The sequence below is a fragment of the Phasianus colchicus genome, chromosome 9 (assembly GCF_987193195.1).
Source record: "Phasianus colchicus chromosome 9, bPhaCol1.hap1.1, whole genome shotgun sequence".
In the NCBI taxonomy this organism is placed as follows: Eukaryota; Metazoa; Chordata; class Aves; order Galliformes; family Phasianidae; genus Phasianus; species Phasianus colchicus.
Window position 1 is genome coordinate 25,563,594 of NC_143444.1, and position 17,812 is coordinate 25,581,405.

Below are 17,812 nucleotides of genomic sequence, written 5' to 3' on the forward strand. Positions count from 1 at the left end.
TCCCTTCACTGGGCAGTGTTATCCACAGAGTTTTTTTTCTGTGGGTCCAGGAAGGAAAACTCAGTGTCCTTTGGTACTCAGAGCTCCAGGATCCTACCGTAACATCACAGGAAGGTTCTTCTCATCTGTAATGCCAACTCCTGCCAACGACAGAGGGGTCACCCCCTGCCCATCCATTTACTGGAAGGCTAGGCAGCCAAACCTGCCTAGCTTGGGTTTGCTGATGGCTCTCTCTCTTTCTCTCTCTCTAGATAGTGACATGTTAACAGTGTGTCCTTTTTGGTCTGTTAGCTCCCACTTGCAGCAAAACAGCTGTGTAATTTTGGCTAGAATCCAGAATTAAGATAAGCCATTTTTTAACCTCTTGATACAAAGGTATTTTATATGGTTCCCTGGTACATCTCCATAAATAGAAGCCCACTATAAAAATAAACTACCATGTTCAAACCACTGACCTTATGGTACTGTGTATCTTGAGGTGCTCCACCATGGCCTGGTCCTGCATGGCATCTGAACAGTAGGATTATAGAATGATTTGTAAGGACCCACAAAGTTCATGAAGTCCAACTCCTAGCTCCACTCAAAATCCAAACCCTACATCTGAGGGTGCTATCCAAACACTCCTTGAACACTGGCAGCTTGAGGCTGCAGGTATTGCTTGCCTCGTGTCCTGGCTCATGGTACTGCAGCAACTCCTAAAACCACAATGCAAACCAGAAGATCAGCGAGCCCTGCCTGCAGCAGGGCTATGAACCCAGCCACTGCAGGGCTCAGCCATGACTAATTAGCAGAAACCACTGATAGATATTAAATCTGTCACTTTACAGCAGCAGCCTCCCCTGAAGTGCTCAAGAACAGCTGTGCTGTTTCACTTGAACTCAGTGGTGGAAGGATGTTGAGACTGAAAGTTTGTCTTTTTTTCCAACTTAGCTCTCAAATGAAGGTACAATGGCTGTCTACCAACACTGCTTCCCTTGAAGAACCAGGACATCTCCACTTCAGAGGTTAAATGAGGACTTGGATACATATCTGCAAATGTTGACAAAAAGATGTCAAGCAAGTGTATGTAGCATCTGAAGGATACACTGTTGCTGTGCCACTTGCAGAGAGGTTATTAGTGAGTATTTCACATTGTGGTGGAGGCTGCTCATCTTTAACTGCAGGGTCACACAAAGCAGGAGCAGTTATTTGCTTGCATGAGCAACTGCGTCAGCGAGTGGCTATTCAGAGTAAAGCAGCCCCGCCTGCACTCTGCTCAGCAGCCATCAGCAAACAAAGTCTGATCAACTACCTCCATTTGTGCCTGCATGCTTGAGAGGCCTGCAGATATTAGCATTGATTCAGTTATCTCAAGAGCTACATACGTGATAACCACGTAACCGAGTTTTCAGCCGGCCTTCATTTTTCCTCATTCAAAAGGGGAGCAGATGAGAAATCACCCATTTACCCATTTACTTTTGGCTTTGGTACAAGGCAGCACACTGCAAAGCAGCGACCATCCGCTCCATCAGCACGGAGCGCCCAAGTCCTGGTCCGGCACTGGGGTTGCTAAGCAATATGGAAATACAAATAATAAACGAATAACAGCCACCTGCAAAAGATTACATGCTGAATCGTACCTTACCATGAAAGCTTATGTTTCAGACTTCATCTCATTTGGATTCAAATTTGCTGAAATTAAATTTTAAAAGATGGCACGATTACTGTGCAGAATGTTTTGAGATATGTAAACGCTTTCTATTCTATTACTGTGAATCACTTCAGAATTTGCTCTCTCTTTTTTTTTTTTTCCAAGGCATTTAAAGCACGCAGCTCTGTGGAATACAATGGCTGCTTTGCTTATGACAGCACAGACTTGAAACCGTTTAAATATATTTTTCTGTCAGCGTGTATTTGTGATTCCCATCGTTATTTAAAAAGTGACTTATTCCGTGTACAAATGTGTTGTTAGCATGATTGATGTCAAAACTGTGTTTGCACTCCACATCAGAGAAGATTAAAAGCTGCTCCTAAGAAAGGCTCCTCACAATGCACAGCAATGTAAACACGCCATACTAGGAAATCTCCCAAAGGGAACTTCCCCCCAAAGGCCACCTCAGCTTTGGTGTATCTGCTCTGAGCTCAAGCAACTCTTGTCACAACCACACGTCCCTTAAAAACAGAGAACCCCTTTCTCTGCAGTTTGGGTCTGGAACTCATCAAGAAAACTCTTTAGTGGGTGCAAAGAGCAGCTCCACGCTGTAGGTATGTTGAGGGCCAGCCGCCAGGCCACGGCCAAGCAGACACAACAGGAAGGAGAAAGGAATGCAACAAGGCCTTCAGACTGCAGTGCTAGGGGTAGACTGTGCATTTGGAATTGGAATCATGCAGCTTTAATTAGATTTTTGTTGCCACAGCCCCTGTGGACACGTACCTAAAAGCAGAGATCAAGGCAGGAGGAGGGAAATGGACAGGCCCAGAACTGGTGGCATGACACGGGTTGCCAGCCCTATGAAAGCCAGGTGGAAAACAGAGCAGCCATCTCAGTTGCAAATTATTACAACTTTGCAAAACAATATGCTATCTGGGTAAAGTAGGAAATTCATAAAATTGTTAAGGTTGGAAAAGACCTCTAAGATCACCCAGTCCAACACCAGCCCACCCCACCATGCCCACTGACCTCATCCCTCAGTGCAACATCTCCACAGTTCTGGAACACCTCCCTGGTGCAACCAGTGCATCACTGCTCTTCAAAACTCCCTTAGGGTCACTGCAGCCTTAAATGCAATTGTGGGAACTGGAATTGTTCATATACTCCATTTCTGTTGTTCCTTCCTCCCCTGTCGGGTGCTGATAGCAACTCACTCTGACCACAGGCACCTGTCTCACCCCCAGCAGCATGCCAGCTCCTGTTCTCAGCACATCTCAGGAGATGCAGTAACCCTCCACGTGCGCAGCATCACAGCAAACCCTGAAGCAGCTTGATTTTTCTCAGCTTGCTGAGTTTTAAGCTTGCATTTACTGTAGACCAAAAGCTCTCATACGCAAACAGACGTACAAAGCTATAATTTGTAAGCTGCAGCAATTTAATTGCAAATTTCAACCTTCAACACCAGAAGATTATCTTGTGTAGGGATAAACGCTGTACTCAACCTTTCTGCACCGCTGGGGTGGTCTTACCATGTACCCAAAATAAACATAAAAGGTAATTTCTGTAATTTATTTTTTTGGAAGTGATGAACTTTGCAGTTGGCATGCATTCTCCTCCTGTAGGTCTGGCTCAGAGTCAGGAGGTTGGCTTTATGGGATGGACTGGTAAAGCTGTGTGCAAACCTTGAAGTAGCAACTTCTATGCAAGCAAATATGTTTTGTATTCCTGAGAAACGAAGCACGCCAAGATGGTGCTGATGCAGCAGAATAAACGATGCCAATCCAGACTACAAAGGAAGTGCCACATTGCACAGCCAGATGCAAAGCTCAGTATTTACTTTTTCCATGGATGCATTCTCTGTAGCTGGGCTCCTTGGGAGATCTCACTCTGCATTATTACTTAAGCTTGCAATCACCCCTCACGTTGAGATTAATCTCCACAATAAACACCACACTGACAAACAGAATTGGAAGCATAAGGGAGAAACGTGGATATTTGTGTTCGGTTTAGTTTTTTTCCATATATCACACGTGCAGCTCGAGAGTTGGTAAATTTCAAGTGAATGTTGCCTAAAGTCCTTAAGATAAGCATTACCAAAACAGTAAACACAGACAAATGTGGCATTAGATGCTATCAGCTCACCTGACCTGTTAATCTGAAGTATTTATATATACACACATAAGTAAAAACAACAATGATGCTTAACCAGGTTTTATAACAGTACTTACAAAACTTAAACACATGGCACCCCACGAGAGCACACCCAAAGTATTGGTGGCTAAAGTATCCAGGCTTCAGTTTGAAAAGCTGCCCAGGAGAGGATATGAAATGCAATTCCCATTAAACTAATCTTCCAGATAGCTTTCCAGATCTCAGCCTCAAGTTTACATTGACATATCTAAAGGCATTTAGAAAACGTGGTATAATCTCCTATTAAAAGGCAGCATTGTTTGAGTTTTAGAGCAAAGGACCCAGGATTATGCCTTCAGTGCTAATTTTTGACATAAGGTGTGACGCTGAGCTACTAACCAGGTCCCTGTTTCTGAGCATTCTCACTCATTTATTGCTCACCTGACCCACTGGGCAAGACTGAGGCTCCCACAGATCTTTACCAATAGTTTTAGAATAGACAGAAATATACATAAAAGCAGAGGCAGTTTTGACATACGCACTGTTTAAGAACACGCTCTTGGCAGAAGGAGGAGGGAGTGTGCTAGAAACATTACTAATGGCGCCATGCTGGAGGTTAACATCAACGTGATGCAGGAACAGAGGAGTATCAGATGGGAAGAAAACAGGACTTTCAAGAATGGAGTAATGGAGCAGAGATCAAGTTCGACAATCTAAATACGAGTTCCTAGAGACCTACAGAAGGCCTGTTGTACAGCAGGAACCCAGAGAAAAGATTATAATCTCAGCAAAGTCATTGATTACCACTAAATTATGAGTCCTCAACATGGCAAAGCCATGAAAAGAGCAGAAGATATTTCTAGAGAAAGGTATTTCTCAAGAGATAATGTCACTGCATAAGGTACTGTTACCACTCCAGATAAAACTCAGTACAAAGCACCACTGATCAAGAAAGATCTGACAAGTACAGAAGAAGCAAAGATAAGCAGGTGAATCAGTGAGCATATCTTCCAAGTGAAGCGTAAAAAGCAGTTCAGTCTAGGAAAGGTAGAGTATGTATAACCAATCATATCTCCAGAGACAAAAAGAATTAGAAGAAAATATGCAAAGTCTCATTTTAGGACTAGACAACCCCATTTCCTAATGAACAAATTGAAACTGGAAGGGAGGGGTAAAAACCAAGCCCTGACAAATGATGTTCTAGGCTCATCCACCATCAAATGTAGGAAGAGCAACACTAGGGCTTCAAATGTGTGGGAGAGGTCACTTCAATCTCGCGTGACAAAATCCAACAAGTCTGTACACATCCAGTGCTAAATAACGACTAGCTCCAAATTCAGTAAAACCTTGGCATCTGACAGAACTCTAGGCTTTGGAATAACCTATTTTAGTGCAGCCAAACAGTTTCACTGTAAGAAATTATGGTGGAACAGACATTCCTGGAAAGAAGTGCTTGCTATACTTCCCACTGCCAAAAAGAACACGTTGATCTTATATTTTATAAATGTTTCCTTTCCATAGCAGACTGTGATGTTTACATTAGTTTACCCTAGATGTCATCATCTTATTCTTCCATTAGGTGAGCCCGTCCAAATTAAGTTGAATAATGTGATACAGTAATACACTTATCTTTGATTCGACCTGAAGTGATGCAATCCAGGCTACAGTTGGAATCATTACTATTCATTCTTTCTCATAAGGGAAGAATATATATTCTGATGTATGGATTTCTGATTTGATAAAGTACTTGTACTCTAAACAAATGCATCCTTCTCTGGATTTCAGCATATTGACATATCCAGTATCCATAACACTCAAGTCAGCACTCACATTTTCTATCATCATCTTTTCTACAGGCAAAATACCTCCAGATGAATTTAAGGACACAAGAAAAAGATTGGCACATGCTTGCAGTCTTGGGAGACAGGGATTAACAACAACAGGACTTTCAATCCTGAGCTCAAACTCCACTAACCAGTGCCATGGGATTTGAGGTTCTGCAAGGATGTAGGTCAAGCCAGAGGGGACAGACAGAGTCCTGCAGGAGCCTGGAGGCAATTAAAAGCAGTGATGCAGCTGAGCATCACTTCCCCCAAGATAGGAAATCACAGGCAAGAACCATCTATTCATCTTCCATATGCCTGACAAGAAAAGATGACTTGGTTATAAAGCCTTTCAGATGTAATGAGTTACCAGAGAAACTCTCAAAGGATGTCACTAGTTACCAAAAATACTGCTCAAGTATTTAAACAAAGAACAAATCCTGCAGTAACAAATATCTGTTCTTTTAATTGTGCTTTTCAGACTGCATCCTTCCAGTAATTCCAACACAGGCCCCTGAAAATACAAACATAACTCTCATACACAGAGCACAGGTAATACTGGCCAACAGGACAACCTTCTGCCTAAACAGCCCCACTAGTTTGAAGTTTGTGACTCAAACCAGATGAGTCTGTTAGCCAGCAACAGAAGGTCTCCAGCTTTTGCAGAACTGCCTGAATAGCCAAGATGCACAAAGTGTATGGGAAGATTCTGAGAGAAGAAAAAATTATCAGCCACAGATGAACCTATCTTTGATTTCATAAACAGATGGGATCAAGTTAGCTTTTCCTTTTCCTTGTCACAGGTTAGAGATGAGGGAGTGAACACAGCTGTTCAGGTCCTATCAGCACAAAACAACTTCAGGGATATTTCTTGGGGGGGGGGGGGGGGGGGGGGAGGGAAACATGGTAGATGCACAGAAGAATAAGCTGAAGGAATCTCTTACAAATCACTGGCTAGACAGAAACCCACCCATAAGTGCAAATACCAAACTCCATCGCCTGTATATCACTAACAACTCCACCCAGAGCAGACACCCTGTTAATTTTGCACAGGTTATAACAACCTGACCATTTTCAGCATAGATATTAAATGTATACAGAGTGACTGGAACGCTATGAACAGACAGCGTGGGGGTAGATAACACACCACAGAAGTACTAAGGATACAAATGCAAGCTAATACTGAAAGGCATGCAAATCATCCCAGTGCTATTGACACCTCTGAGGCAACAAGCCCATGGTGGCCCCTGCAGAGCCATGTTGTCCTTTGTGCACTGGCACAAGCTGAGCTGCCATAGGAAGGGGATCAAGTGGGACCTTGTGAATCCCACCACGGCTCAGACTACGATGAGACACTAAATTCCTTCTCCAAGGAGGACAAGCAGCTGGTAAATCTTGCACTGCAAAGTTGAAATCTTTGGGGTCCAGCTTCTACTTGATCTCCAGAAGGGAAGTCTTATCATTAACCTTCCAGTTAGTTAAAACCTACACAGCCCTTCCCAGCTCACACGAGAAGAGGACACCCTTCAATACCCCCCAGAGAGGGAAAAAGCCAACTTCAAGCAACACATTACACGTTTTTCCTGAGCTCATCACCTGAGGGGCAGCATTTGAACAGGACTGGCTCCATGATGCTGTCCTGCCCATCTGTTGTGAATGGAACCTGGATGAACCTGCAGGTCAGCTTGGAATAGGCAGTAGCATTCATTTCAAAATCCATAGGAAAGACACAAATATCAATAGACATTTAAAAGAGAAACAATTTCTTTTCAAAAGTGTGTGGAACACAAAATTTCTGACGCCTTTTAATGACACAATGTCACAACACTTATAAGTTACCAGGTTAATTAATGGAGAATATTCAGAGATGAAGGAAACTCAGAAGAACCTTGTCTGACAACATTCAAAATTCTCAAAGGAAGGAAAAGGCTTCTTAAAAAAGGATTAATTACAAGTGTTTTCACTTTACCTTGATATGCTTTGTTTACATATTTAATTCTGTTTTGACCTTCAGAATTCTCAAAGAACAATTTTTATTAAGCCATCTCAGTGGAGGAATTCAGCAGTTCCTTATCTTGTCTCTGAGGTTAACTGAGAATATTAATTATTTAAAGGAAATAATCAAACAAAATAGTGCAATTCTTATCTAAAGCAACCTTCAATTTGTTGAAGTAGGCATAGCAAGGATTGAGGCATAGCAAGCTCTTCTCCTGGCAGGTCCAATTTCTTTATGTGGTTTTGGTCAAAGGCTACAGATTGAGATATTCCAATAAGTTATTATGCCTCTCTATAAGGAAACCCTCCTTTCCTTCTCAGCATATATAACAACAAAACAATAAGGACTCCTTGCCTTTTCTTGGCAGTTCCTATATATCAAACAAGAAATCTCCAAACACCTCTCTCAAAGATGACACAAAGTTAAACGATGCTAAGATGACCGCAGTCTGCTTTCCTTCTAGTTTTATCATTTTATCTCCACTGTATTTAACACAGCTCACTTCTTGCTCTTTTTAGCCCAGTCCCATATTGCCATCCCCTGCCCAGCTCAGCAGAGCACTCTGCTCTAATTACAAGAAGAAACACTTGGGCAAATAGGAACAACGTGCTCCGTCTCATTGTTGGCACACACATAGGACTCAGTCAAAGAGAAAAAGCATATAGAGATAAATACAACGTTGTCATAACAGAGCTATACTTAGCTACACAGTTAAAAAAAAAAATAGAAGGGAATTACATTGCAGCATCAGTTGATCAGGAACCAATTAAGTACCTTTTTTCCCCCCCTTCTACAGAGGCAAATTACATTTGCCCCACAAAATTAAATTACAACTGGCGCATGTGACATTCTAATACAAACTGACGTGTCCTAAAGCATGAGACTGTACACGTTAATTAAACCAAATACAGTATTCAAGAGAATGTCAACAACTCTTCTGTAGGTAGCACTTCCATAAAACTAAAATGAATTCGGATAGTCATAAAGGAAATGCATCACAAAAATGAGCTGCCATTCAAGAAGTGCAGGGCAGTGAAAGAATGAAGAAACTCAGTCTATTGAGAAGTGCATGAGTTGTAGTAATACTGAATCAAAAGTATATTAAGATAAATTCAGAACAAGGAACTGGAAATTAAGTCAGAAAAACATACAAAAAAACACGGTAGAAGTCAAGTAGTGAGATAGCTACTTGCTGGCTAGAAGAAACTACTAGTGGAAAGGATGGATTTAACATTTTGATGCATTTTCAAGGCTGCTTCTTGCTCTTAGCAGCATGCTGCAGCCCAGCAAATGCTTCTCTCTGAAGGAAAAGAGTGAAGTTTTCTGGTGGGGACCACACTGCTCCATTCAATGACCCACCAAGCAGCCACACCGCAGCCTGCACTGCTTCCACCCAGCACATAGCACAGAACTCAACAGCTAAGAGGAACATTCTCAACAACTCTACTTACAACACAGGATCTTCAAATAACTCTTTCTTCTTGAGGTCAACAGGTGGCTGCTTTTTGTATAGTAAATGGAAAAAGGGAGTACCATAAGGCAATTTAATATCATAAATCAGCATAATCTGTCAAAGTGCAAAATGCTTTCCATTGCTCATAGTATAGAAACAATAATCCAAGCTGGAGTAGTAGCAGGGATAGCCATGTCTATGAAAACAAAGCAGGTAAACCTCTATTTTAAGGAACAATTTCAGATACTGATGAAAGCTCGTATTTACAGGAAGTTCCATCTCACAACTTTGAGGCCTCCATATAAGAGTAAAATTTTCTTTGCTACATACAAGATCTGCTTCAGCACAGCAAGAAAAAGAAAATGCTGCTACATTTAGTCCCTGAACTGCAAAGCATGCCTTACAGCAACAGGAAGAACACCAGATCTCGCAAGGGAAGACTTGAGCTCTGTGTAACTTATCTCCAAAAACAGCAAGTAGATTTTCACTTCAGAACCCTGTAAGCCATGGATTGTGAGGTGCTTCTGTCCCCTTCTTTTCAAGGCAAGGGCTTCAGACCACCTCCTGCTTGCAAAAGTAACAGAAGAGGAAAAAAAACAAAAAACAGATAGGACTGGCCAACATCAGAAAACTATCAATTTATGTAATTACATGGTGTAACTGCAACACCATGAAAAGCATTGTAATGGCAACAGAGCAGCAAAGACCTAGGCTATGGAAAGTGAGGACTTGCACAAACACAACAGCTGTAGGAACAGAAACAAAGCAAAGAAACTGCTTACCTTCTGAAAGCCTCAGGTGCACAGGAACGGCCAACAAGATACCCTCACCTTCACTGCCAACCCTTAAATGAGGCTGGGATGGGGTGGAGCCTTTGGTCACTCAGGCACATTGCATGCACCTGTGTTGGCCCTGCCTTCTCACCAGGTGCTCAATCACTGCTTCAAGCTGTAACTCAGCATTTCCACCACACATGGCACAAAGTTACACAGAGTAATGGTATATTGTACCTGTACACATACAGCTACGTAACTGCGTAAGACTGCAGAAGAAAATGCTGATTACTCTACTTGTTAAAGGTTAAATTTCTGGTATGTAAGAGTGATTGAACTTCTGTAATTAATGAAAATTCTCACTGATTGTATCCTTAAATGCCAGTCAATCAGCTTGAGATTTTTCTCTGTGGCTGCTGACTTAATCTAAACCACACATATTAATTCTCTGTGGGAAGGTGCAAAGCACAACCTGCTGCAAGGTGCCCTGTTCCAGCCATGGGTCCTGCTAGAGGGAATCCCTGCTTCATTTTAAATTTAGGAAAGCCACAGAGTGGAATTGGTACATATTTACCAATGCTGTGATAAATAATCTTCCCTATGTACCTACAGAACAGCCATCCTCTCAATTGTCCAGCCTTACTCCAGCAAGAAGGGCAACTCCTTGCACTGCACTTCAAAGCAGAGATGCTACAGCCTTCACCTCTGGTTAGTCCCAAATTCCTACATCCCTGATTGATTCTTCCTGTCAGAATATACAGTGAAATGGAGAACTTGCATGAGTATACACTGGTTGTGGAAGAATGAAAGCATTCTTGCAACTGCAAAGAACCAGCAAGTGCCAAAGCATGTTGACAAACAATTCAGTAAAAATGCAAAATCCCACTTTCAAAAGTTTCATAATTAAAGGCACTTTAAAAAAAGGAAATGCAAAGCAGTAAGTTAGAGGCTGATGCTTTGCCCATCTATACATAATGGATGGCAGGCCTACTTATGTTGAGAATTATTTTTTAAAGGGAACTCCCACAAACCTGCAGAGGACTCTGTATGTAAAGGGAAGAATTTGACACATGTGGTTCACAGATTCAAAATGTCCAGTGGACTACTTTCACTTACTAGAGGGCTGATATCTCAAATTAAACATCAAAAAAGGTGTGTCCCATTAAACTTCTATTCAGTTAATACAAGAAAAATTGAAAACGTGTGAAAATACAATTTAACTATGCTGCAATTTAGTAAGATTATTTCTGTAAACATTTGGGAATTATTTAAAGATATGTTCAACTATAAAGGAAAGATTATGAAACTCTCTCATGTTATGGTTTTCATTCCTCTGTGTCAGGGGCTGGCAGCAGTGTGATACGGCCATACCAAGGCATGTTCCCTGTGCTGCTATCCCAGTGCAGCTTCATTCTGACTGTACCAAAGGGTGTTTGCAGCCAAGTCTTCTGATAATTAGTCTATCTCGGGAAACTGGGACTTTTGAGATGTTTTCTCCATCCCAAAAGTAAGAAGGCTCATGATGACATGATGATGGGATATGCAAGCCCCAGCAAGCATACTTTCTTATCTCATGTTTCACAGAACTTTCTGCAATTCTTGTGCTATAATGAAAGCAACCTTTTAGGTGTTCAGTAAATTTTCGGTGACTCAAAAATTCCAAATCACTAAAGACAAAAAATTCATATTAAAGTAGGTAAGCCCAATTCATTAAAAATAGGTATAAATACTAACAAGGAGTTCAGTTCCATTTAGGTTTTATTATCAACTCAAGTTGCTATGCTGCAAAATGGGGAGGAAATTATTTCTTTCACAGAAAGAAGTTCTCTATTTATCAGGCAGCAAAGAAAAGAACATTCCTTTAAGGCTCAGCTTCTTCCTCTCCTCCCAGAGTTGCTTTTACCTCTGCATTGGCCCTGCCATTTTGGAACTTCTGATGTCACAGGTAAGGTATTTTCAACTTTTGGATCAACAACTGATGTCACAATTGCGAGACTGTTATTTCCCTAGAGGACTGAACAAGTGGTATCTGATGCACAGAGAGAAAGTTATTGTTCAAACGCAACAGCGGAAATAATTGCAAAAGTAAAGCAAATGAACAGTCAAGTAAATTAATTCCTTTTTGAATTACTGTTCCTGTTTTCCAAGTCCAAATGATTCTCATTTCCTATTTAGGAAGCCTGAGGGGATGAAAAAGTGTCCAAGATGGTGAAATTAAAAATTAGCTACTGAGCATGAAACATGCAATAATTGTACTTCATAGCATTTTTATTGCCCCAGTGTTCTATGAATCACTTCACCATCCCACACTGTTACGACGAAAAAAATGACACCAATAAAGTCAAAGCAATTGATGTTATGACTTCATCAATCCAAGACTAAAGGCATGCACTTAACGGCAAATATTTTCAAGAAAACTACCACCTCATTTTGAGGAAGCAGAAATTTCATCTTTATGTCTTCCTGAAAGTTAGCCTTTCTCATACCAAATGATGGAACAGTGGAATATGATGCCTAGTGTCATTCCTGTGTCCATATGACACAACCTTGCTTTCTCTTCCAGAAACCAGCCAAGTTTGGGGCTCTCAAGCAACACGAATGCAGTTAACACAAAGCCAGGCTACAGCTAATACAGCTGTCCTAATTCCAAATGCTCTCATTCCTTTGAGGTTTTGCATCAAGATAGTATTATTTTAACAATGAATTGCACTCAGCTTTAGTTTTTTAAAGTCTACAAATTCAGGAAGCGTGAAGCTGAATTATCTCTGCAATTTCACTAAAACCAAATAAAGTTCAATTTATTGCTACTTAAAACTTCCAAGAGAACAATAATCTACACTTAAGACAACATAGCCGCAGCGCAGCGATCTATCAGATACGACATCAAAGGTACAGCAAGCAGAAGTCACCTCCCGCAGGGAGATCGTGCCTGATCTGACAGCCATGCTCAACAGCTACCCACGTGCAATCTCAAATTCCTCCTGCTGATAGCTGAAATTCGACAGGACTAAATAAATAAGAACATTAGTCTGGATGTGTTTAAAAAATAATAAAAATCCAAACAATCCTCACATACGCTTCTACCTCTACCAAACATCACTAAATCCAGACCCTTTGTACAGCCAAACAGGATGACTTCTTTCTATAACAAATACTTTCTTTTTTATTGAGTGGGTAGGTATCTCGACCAAGGTATTAAAATCTCTGTTAGGATTCTTCCCTTTAAAATAGTAGCTCATTTCCCTTATAAAATCATTAATGGAAAATCAAGCCTTTTTTGTTAACTCTAGTCTAGCTTCCTTGCAGGAGTGCCAGAGGCTTTTTAATATGGATCAGGTCATGAATATACATATTACAAATTGCAGCAGCACTATGTGGCAACAAAGGACTCAGATCATTCATAGAACAGTAATACCTTCTTTCTATTTTGATGAAAAAAGAAGTAAGCAGCATGCACTGATCAGGACAGAAGTTACTTCCTCTTAAATCTGTGTTTTCCTGATGCTTACAAATCCAGGTTTACAGCATGAAGTAATAGCACAGCACAAACCTAAGAATGATGAACCAGGAGTATTAAAGGGCAGGAGAAATCCTCTTTCACGTTATGCCACAATTCAGTCCTGTTTCACATGAAATACAAAGTTAGAAGGCACTGCTGTGGCATAATGTTTCCTAGTAGATTCCTGGCAGATGCCCTATGAGCAAAGCAAAATGGTGTACAGACACAATTCCCAAAGAATTAATGTACCAATAAGAACAGCATTTGTCAGAAAGGCAGAGTAAAATAGCGACATTAAATTCACAGCTAATTTATCAATCAATATTTCAATTGAGAAGAGCACACCCTCTTAAAACCTCTATTTTTTCTTAGGTAATGGTGGAACAAATGACAACCAAACCCTATTTCCTTACTTGAAGCAGGCACACCAGTAAAGGCTTCTATGGTTTGTGTATGGGTTCATGGGGAGGGAAAAGACAAAGTAATGGCCAGTCTGAAGTACAAAGATGTTATTTGTACACACCTGCTAACCATTACAGGGCTCTCCACGAACTGCTTTATAACTACATTGAGTGAAAAACTGGCTCATGATTAGCAAAAGCTTATTTCCAGAAATATAAACATTATTTAAAACACGACAAATCAGCATATTATCTTCAACACACCTTGTTCCTTTAACTTCAAGCAGTGCTCACGCTAAATGCCAGTTGCCCAGTCCAAAGGAATTAGCCTCCACAACACTTCTCGCTGTGGGGAAGTGAACCTCTGTGTGTTATCCTAACACACTCCAGTTCAACTCTTCTAAAAACTGCCTGCTGGACCAAGGGTGGAAGAAACTTCAGAAGAAATAAATGAAGACTTCCGAGATACCTTTCCCACTAGAGTACGTGGGAATTCTTTTACAGCATTAACATGTGATGGGACAAGTCTGTCAAGAAGAAAGCTGAGAAAGATGGTGCTGGTTTTAAAGATAGAATCTTTGCATTTTAGGGGCAGCTAGACTCCTTACTTTAATTAAATTCTAATCTACTTTTCCCAGGTTTCAGAAAGTGCTGTCTCAAATAGACTTATCTTCTAAGAAACATAGCATCTTCTTCTCATTAGAGTTGTTACAATGAAAAAACATTAGTACTAAAGCCATAAAAGACTGAGGAAATCGTGGACATTTTCCCCCCAAACTAGTGGATTTTCTTAATATCACTTAAAAAAAAATTGTACAATCACAAGTCTGCTTGAAAAGTGGAAGCTTGACGTTTAAGTGTTTCTTCTGTTCTGTTCCTTAATTAATAAAAGGATACATGCACTGACATTATAAACACTAATTTGCTATTTAGCATCCCAAATTAGGGAGCATAAACATTTATGCACTTCATTAAACACTACCTAAGAACACTTTGAGATTAACAGGAGACAAGCAAGGCTGGTAAAAGCAATTTCAGACTAAGCATTAACCACCGTAAAAAGACACTCTCTCTCTTGCCCTCGCTACAAATTCTCTCCAGCTCCATCCTAGTGGTACCAGCCCCTATGAAATGAGATTTGGAAATCGGTGGGATCTGACAGACCTGTTCTGGTTTAAGGGAAGAGGTTGGAATGCAGAGTTATGGACAGAGAAAGCACTCTTTTGGCAGCACGACAAACTTAGATTGGCTTAAATCAATCACAAAATTGCACCTTGGAAAGCAAAAAACAAATACTTATGTCCTAAATTAAGACATCATTTAAGCACACGTGGCATACAGAAACAGATGAAGTGGCAGTTCCCCCATCTCACCTCCAGCACACTGCATGCCCCATCCCTTCCCACTATCCCAGCTCTGGAAGGAATCCTGACATCACCCCTCACACATTATCTGTGCACACAGGACACTGCAACAGGCTCCATGTCATGGTGTGCTGGTGCTAAAGGAGGATGAGAAGAGATGACATGTCTCAAATTTACATCAGGAAGGTTTCCATGGTGGAAAAGAACCAACTGGTGACACTCAGAACAGACAAGCTGAAAGGCAGATAATCACAAATATGACACATCCTCAAGACCGATCGGTACAGGTCCTAAGTTATCCCTACAAATCTTATTCTCAAAAATGTTTCATCCTTCACGAAACAAGAATTAAGGCTATTTTCTTCCAGTTACAGACAGCAAGATATAATTCAGACACACAACAAATGATGTCTCCTATCTTTGTGTTGCAAGACTAACTTCAGGGTTACAAATGTATTTTTATTTCTAATTCAAATTTGTGCTAAAATAGCTGTGGTTAAATTACAGACTCACAGGGAAATGGCATTGGATTTTCTATTATACAGAATCTTGCCATAGTGTAGCCATTTTAAAAATCTTCTGAAAATACAAATGTTGTATCAAGAACAATAACATGGACATACTTGAGAGCTTTGTACCAAAACCAGAAATCTGAAAGGCTCCTTGGTTCCTGAAAAAGAACGGCTTTATATATATATATATATATGAGTACATATTTACATCTTTTTAAAAAATAAATTATGATTTTACAACTTTGGATTTTTTTTTTAATTACATTGGCAATAGTGCTCTGACTACATGATACGAAGTGAAAAAGAAGCATTCTCTCTGTGTTTTTGACCAAATATTTATAAAAAGAAAAGCGATTAAAATTTCAGTTCAGAAAAACATGTTGTAAAATACAATAAAATACTTTTCTATAGCAAAGTGAATTTTATGGAGTTCTTCCTTTTGAACAGATTTTTCCTGCAGCCTAGATGCACTAATTCCAGTGAAACAAAATATGTGCAAAATGGGTTTGTGTTTGTAGGATTACAGCCTATGTACAGAAGTGTGGGTATCCCACTGCAACTCGTTGGAAAACCTCTGAAAATTTACTGCTTCATTATAAATGGACTTAAAATCTATCTGACAAGACTTAAAAACAGATTCCACTATAGTAAGGCTTTCTGACAGAACTGCTCAAAAAATGAATCCGTTATAGAATGAAAGTAACGTCTCAGGGCAGCTTCTCCCATCAGCAAAAATGCCACACAAGTAATAATAAAAAACAACACTTATGTAAAACACTAAGATTTTATTAAAAATCCAAAATTTATTGCAAATTGAACTTTGCACTTTCCCTCCTTTCTTCATTTTTACATGACTTATTGATATCCATGATTTTTTCACAGATGTACTTGTTGACTTTGGAGAGTCTCTGTGCAATTTCAGTTTCATCCACAGTTTCTTGTGCTATTCTATCATACAAACATTCTGGGGAGAAAAGAAAAAAAAGGAAAGCGTCATTAGTCTATTTTTAGAAGAGAACATAGCCCTGTTTCAGGCTAACTGCTCAAGAGACATCACTGTTGAGTATTTGTTGCAAAACAACAGAAGCTGTCATTGATTCACTGGCTATTTTGTTAAAGATTTTTTTCACCAGGATTGAATCTTTGGCATGACAACCTTCATGTTACACCATGACAGCATTAAGAGGCTTTCTATACAGAGACAAAGCTAACTCCAACCTTCCTTGTCAGTCTTGCCCACCTAACTCTGATATTTTTTCATACCTCCAGAGTAGATTTTGAATCTTCTCCCACATGAATGGTTTCACAACTGTTATTTACAGTTCCCTGTCACTTCTATTACTGCATCTTCAAAACATTCAGTAAATTATAATGGTTAGAAAGAGAAGCAGTAACCAGTAGGATAAGCCATCCATTGATTTTTTAATTATTATTATTATTTTTTTAAATCTGTACATCATACATTAGCATCTGCACCTTTATGGTATGCCCTGTCCTGGGGCATACTTTGCTTTTATTAGTAGATTAGCAGGGGAAAGAGCCATCTTCTCACAGGTTTGCACAATGCACTTCGTGTTCTCAACTGTTACACAGAAAGCAAGCAACAGTAATAACTGCAAAGCAATGAAGACAACGAGAGTAGAGACAACCCTGTTCATGGTGTCGGCAGTTCAGTACCAGGACTCAGCACAAGTTCCTGAAACTGACACAACACATCCAACTCCTTAGGCACAGGCACAGGCTTTTCTTTTTGTTTTCATAACCCGAACAATGTGTTTTGTTGAGTAGGCTACTAGCAATAAACAGCTTCCCAGACTGATTAAACAAACTCAGCTCCTGCTTTGCCTATTCCAGTGGCCGTTTATTGCTTTATATACAGAAAGCCATAGAGATTATCACTTAATTAACATGGTTTATAGCATTTATAATGCATCACATTAAAAAGTTATGAAAATTAAGTACTATGCATGCTTTGTAGTTCACTTTGAAACCTCTCAGAAGTTTTATAAAAGGCTATTTCATGTTAACAAGGTTTATAGCAGTGCTCATGCATCACACTTTTTATAATTTCTTTGTTACATACCACACAGTAGAAAATTTTGAAAGAAGCCTGAGATACCAGACTCATTAAGAACTAATGCTGTTACTCAGAAATCCATTTTAAATATACTACTCTGTGTCCACAGAATGATGAGAGCATCTAAAACAATATGAATTTTAAGTTGTAAGAT

At 40.0% G+C, this 17,812-nt stretch overlaps 1 protein-coding gene across 6 annotated transcripts in view; it reads right to left on the reverse strand.

Annotated features, from left to right (window-relative positions):
• The window catches only part of LOC116234502 (BEN domain-containing protein 5), an 854,963-nt gene that overhangs the window by 300,255 nt on the left and 536,896 nt on the right, over positions 1-17,812 (reverse strand). Inside the window, exon 5 of one of the 6 annotated variants that reach the window (XM_090146642.1) lies at positions 16,306-16,545. The exons of 3 other annotated variants lie outside the window; for them this stretch is intronic. In XM_090146642.1, coding sequence (XP_090002768.1) covers positions 16,385-16,545 — 161 coding nt within the window. In that variant the 3' untranslated portion in view covers positions 16,306-16,384. Of the gene's footprint in view, positions 1-16,305; positions 16,546-17,812 lie in introns of those variants that run through there. 2 more of the 6 variants (XM_090146641.1, XM_031602144.2) reach the window with 2 other exon arrangements.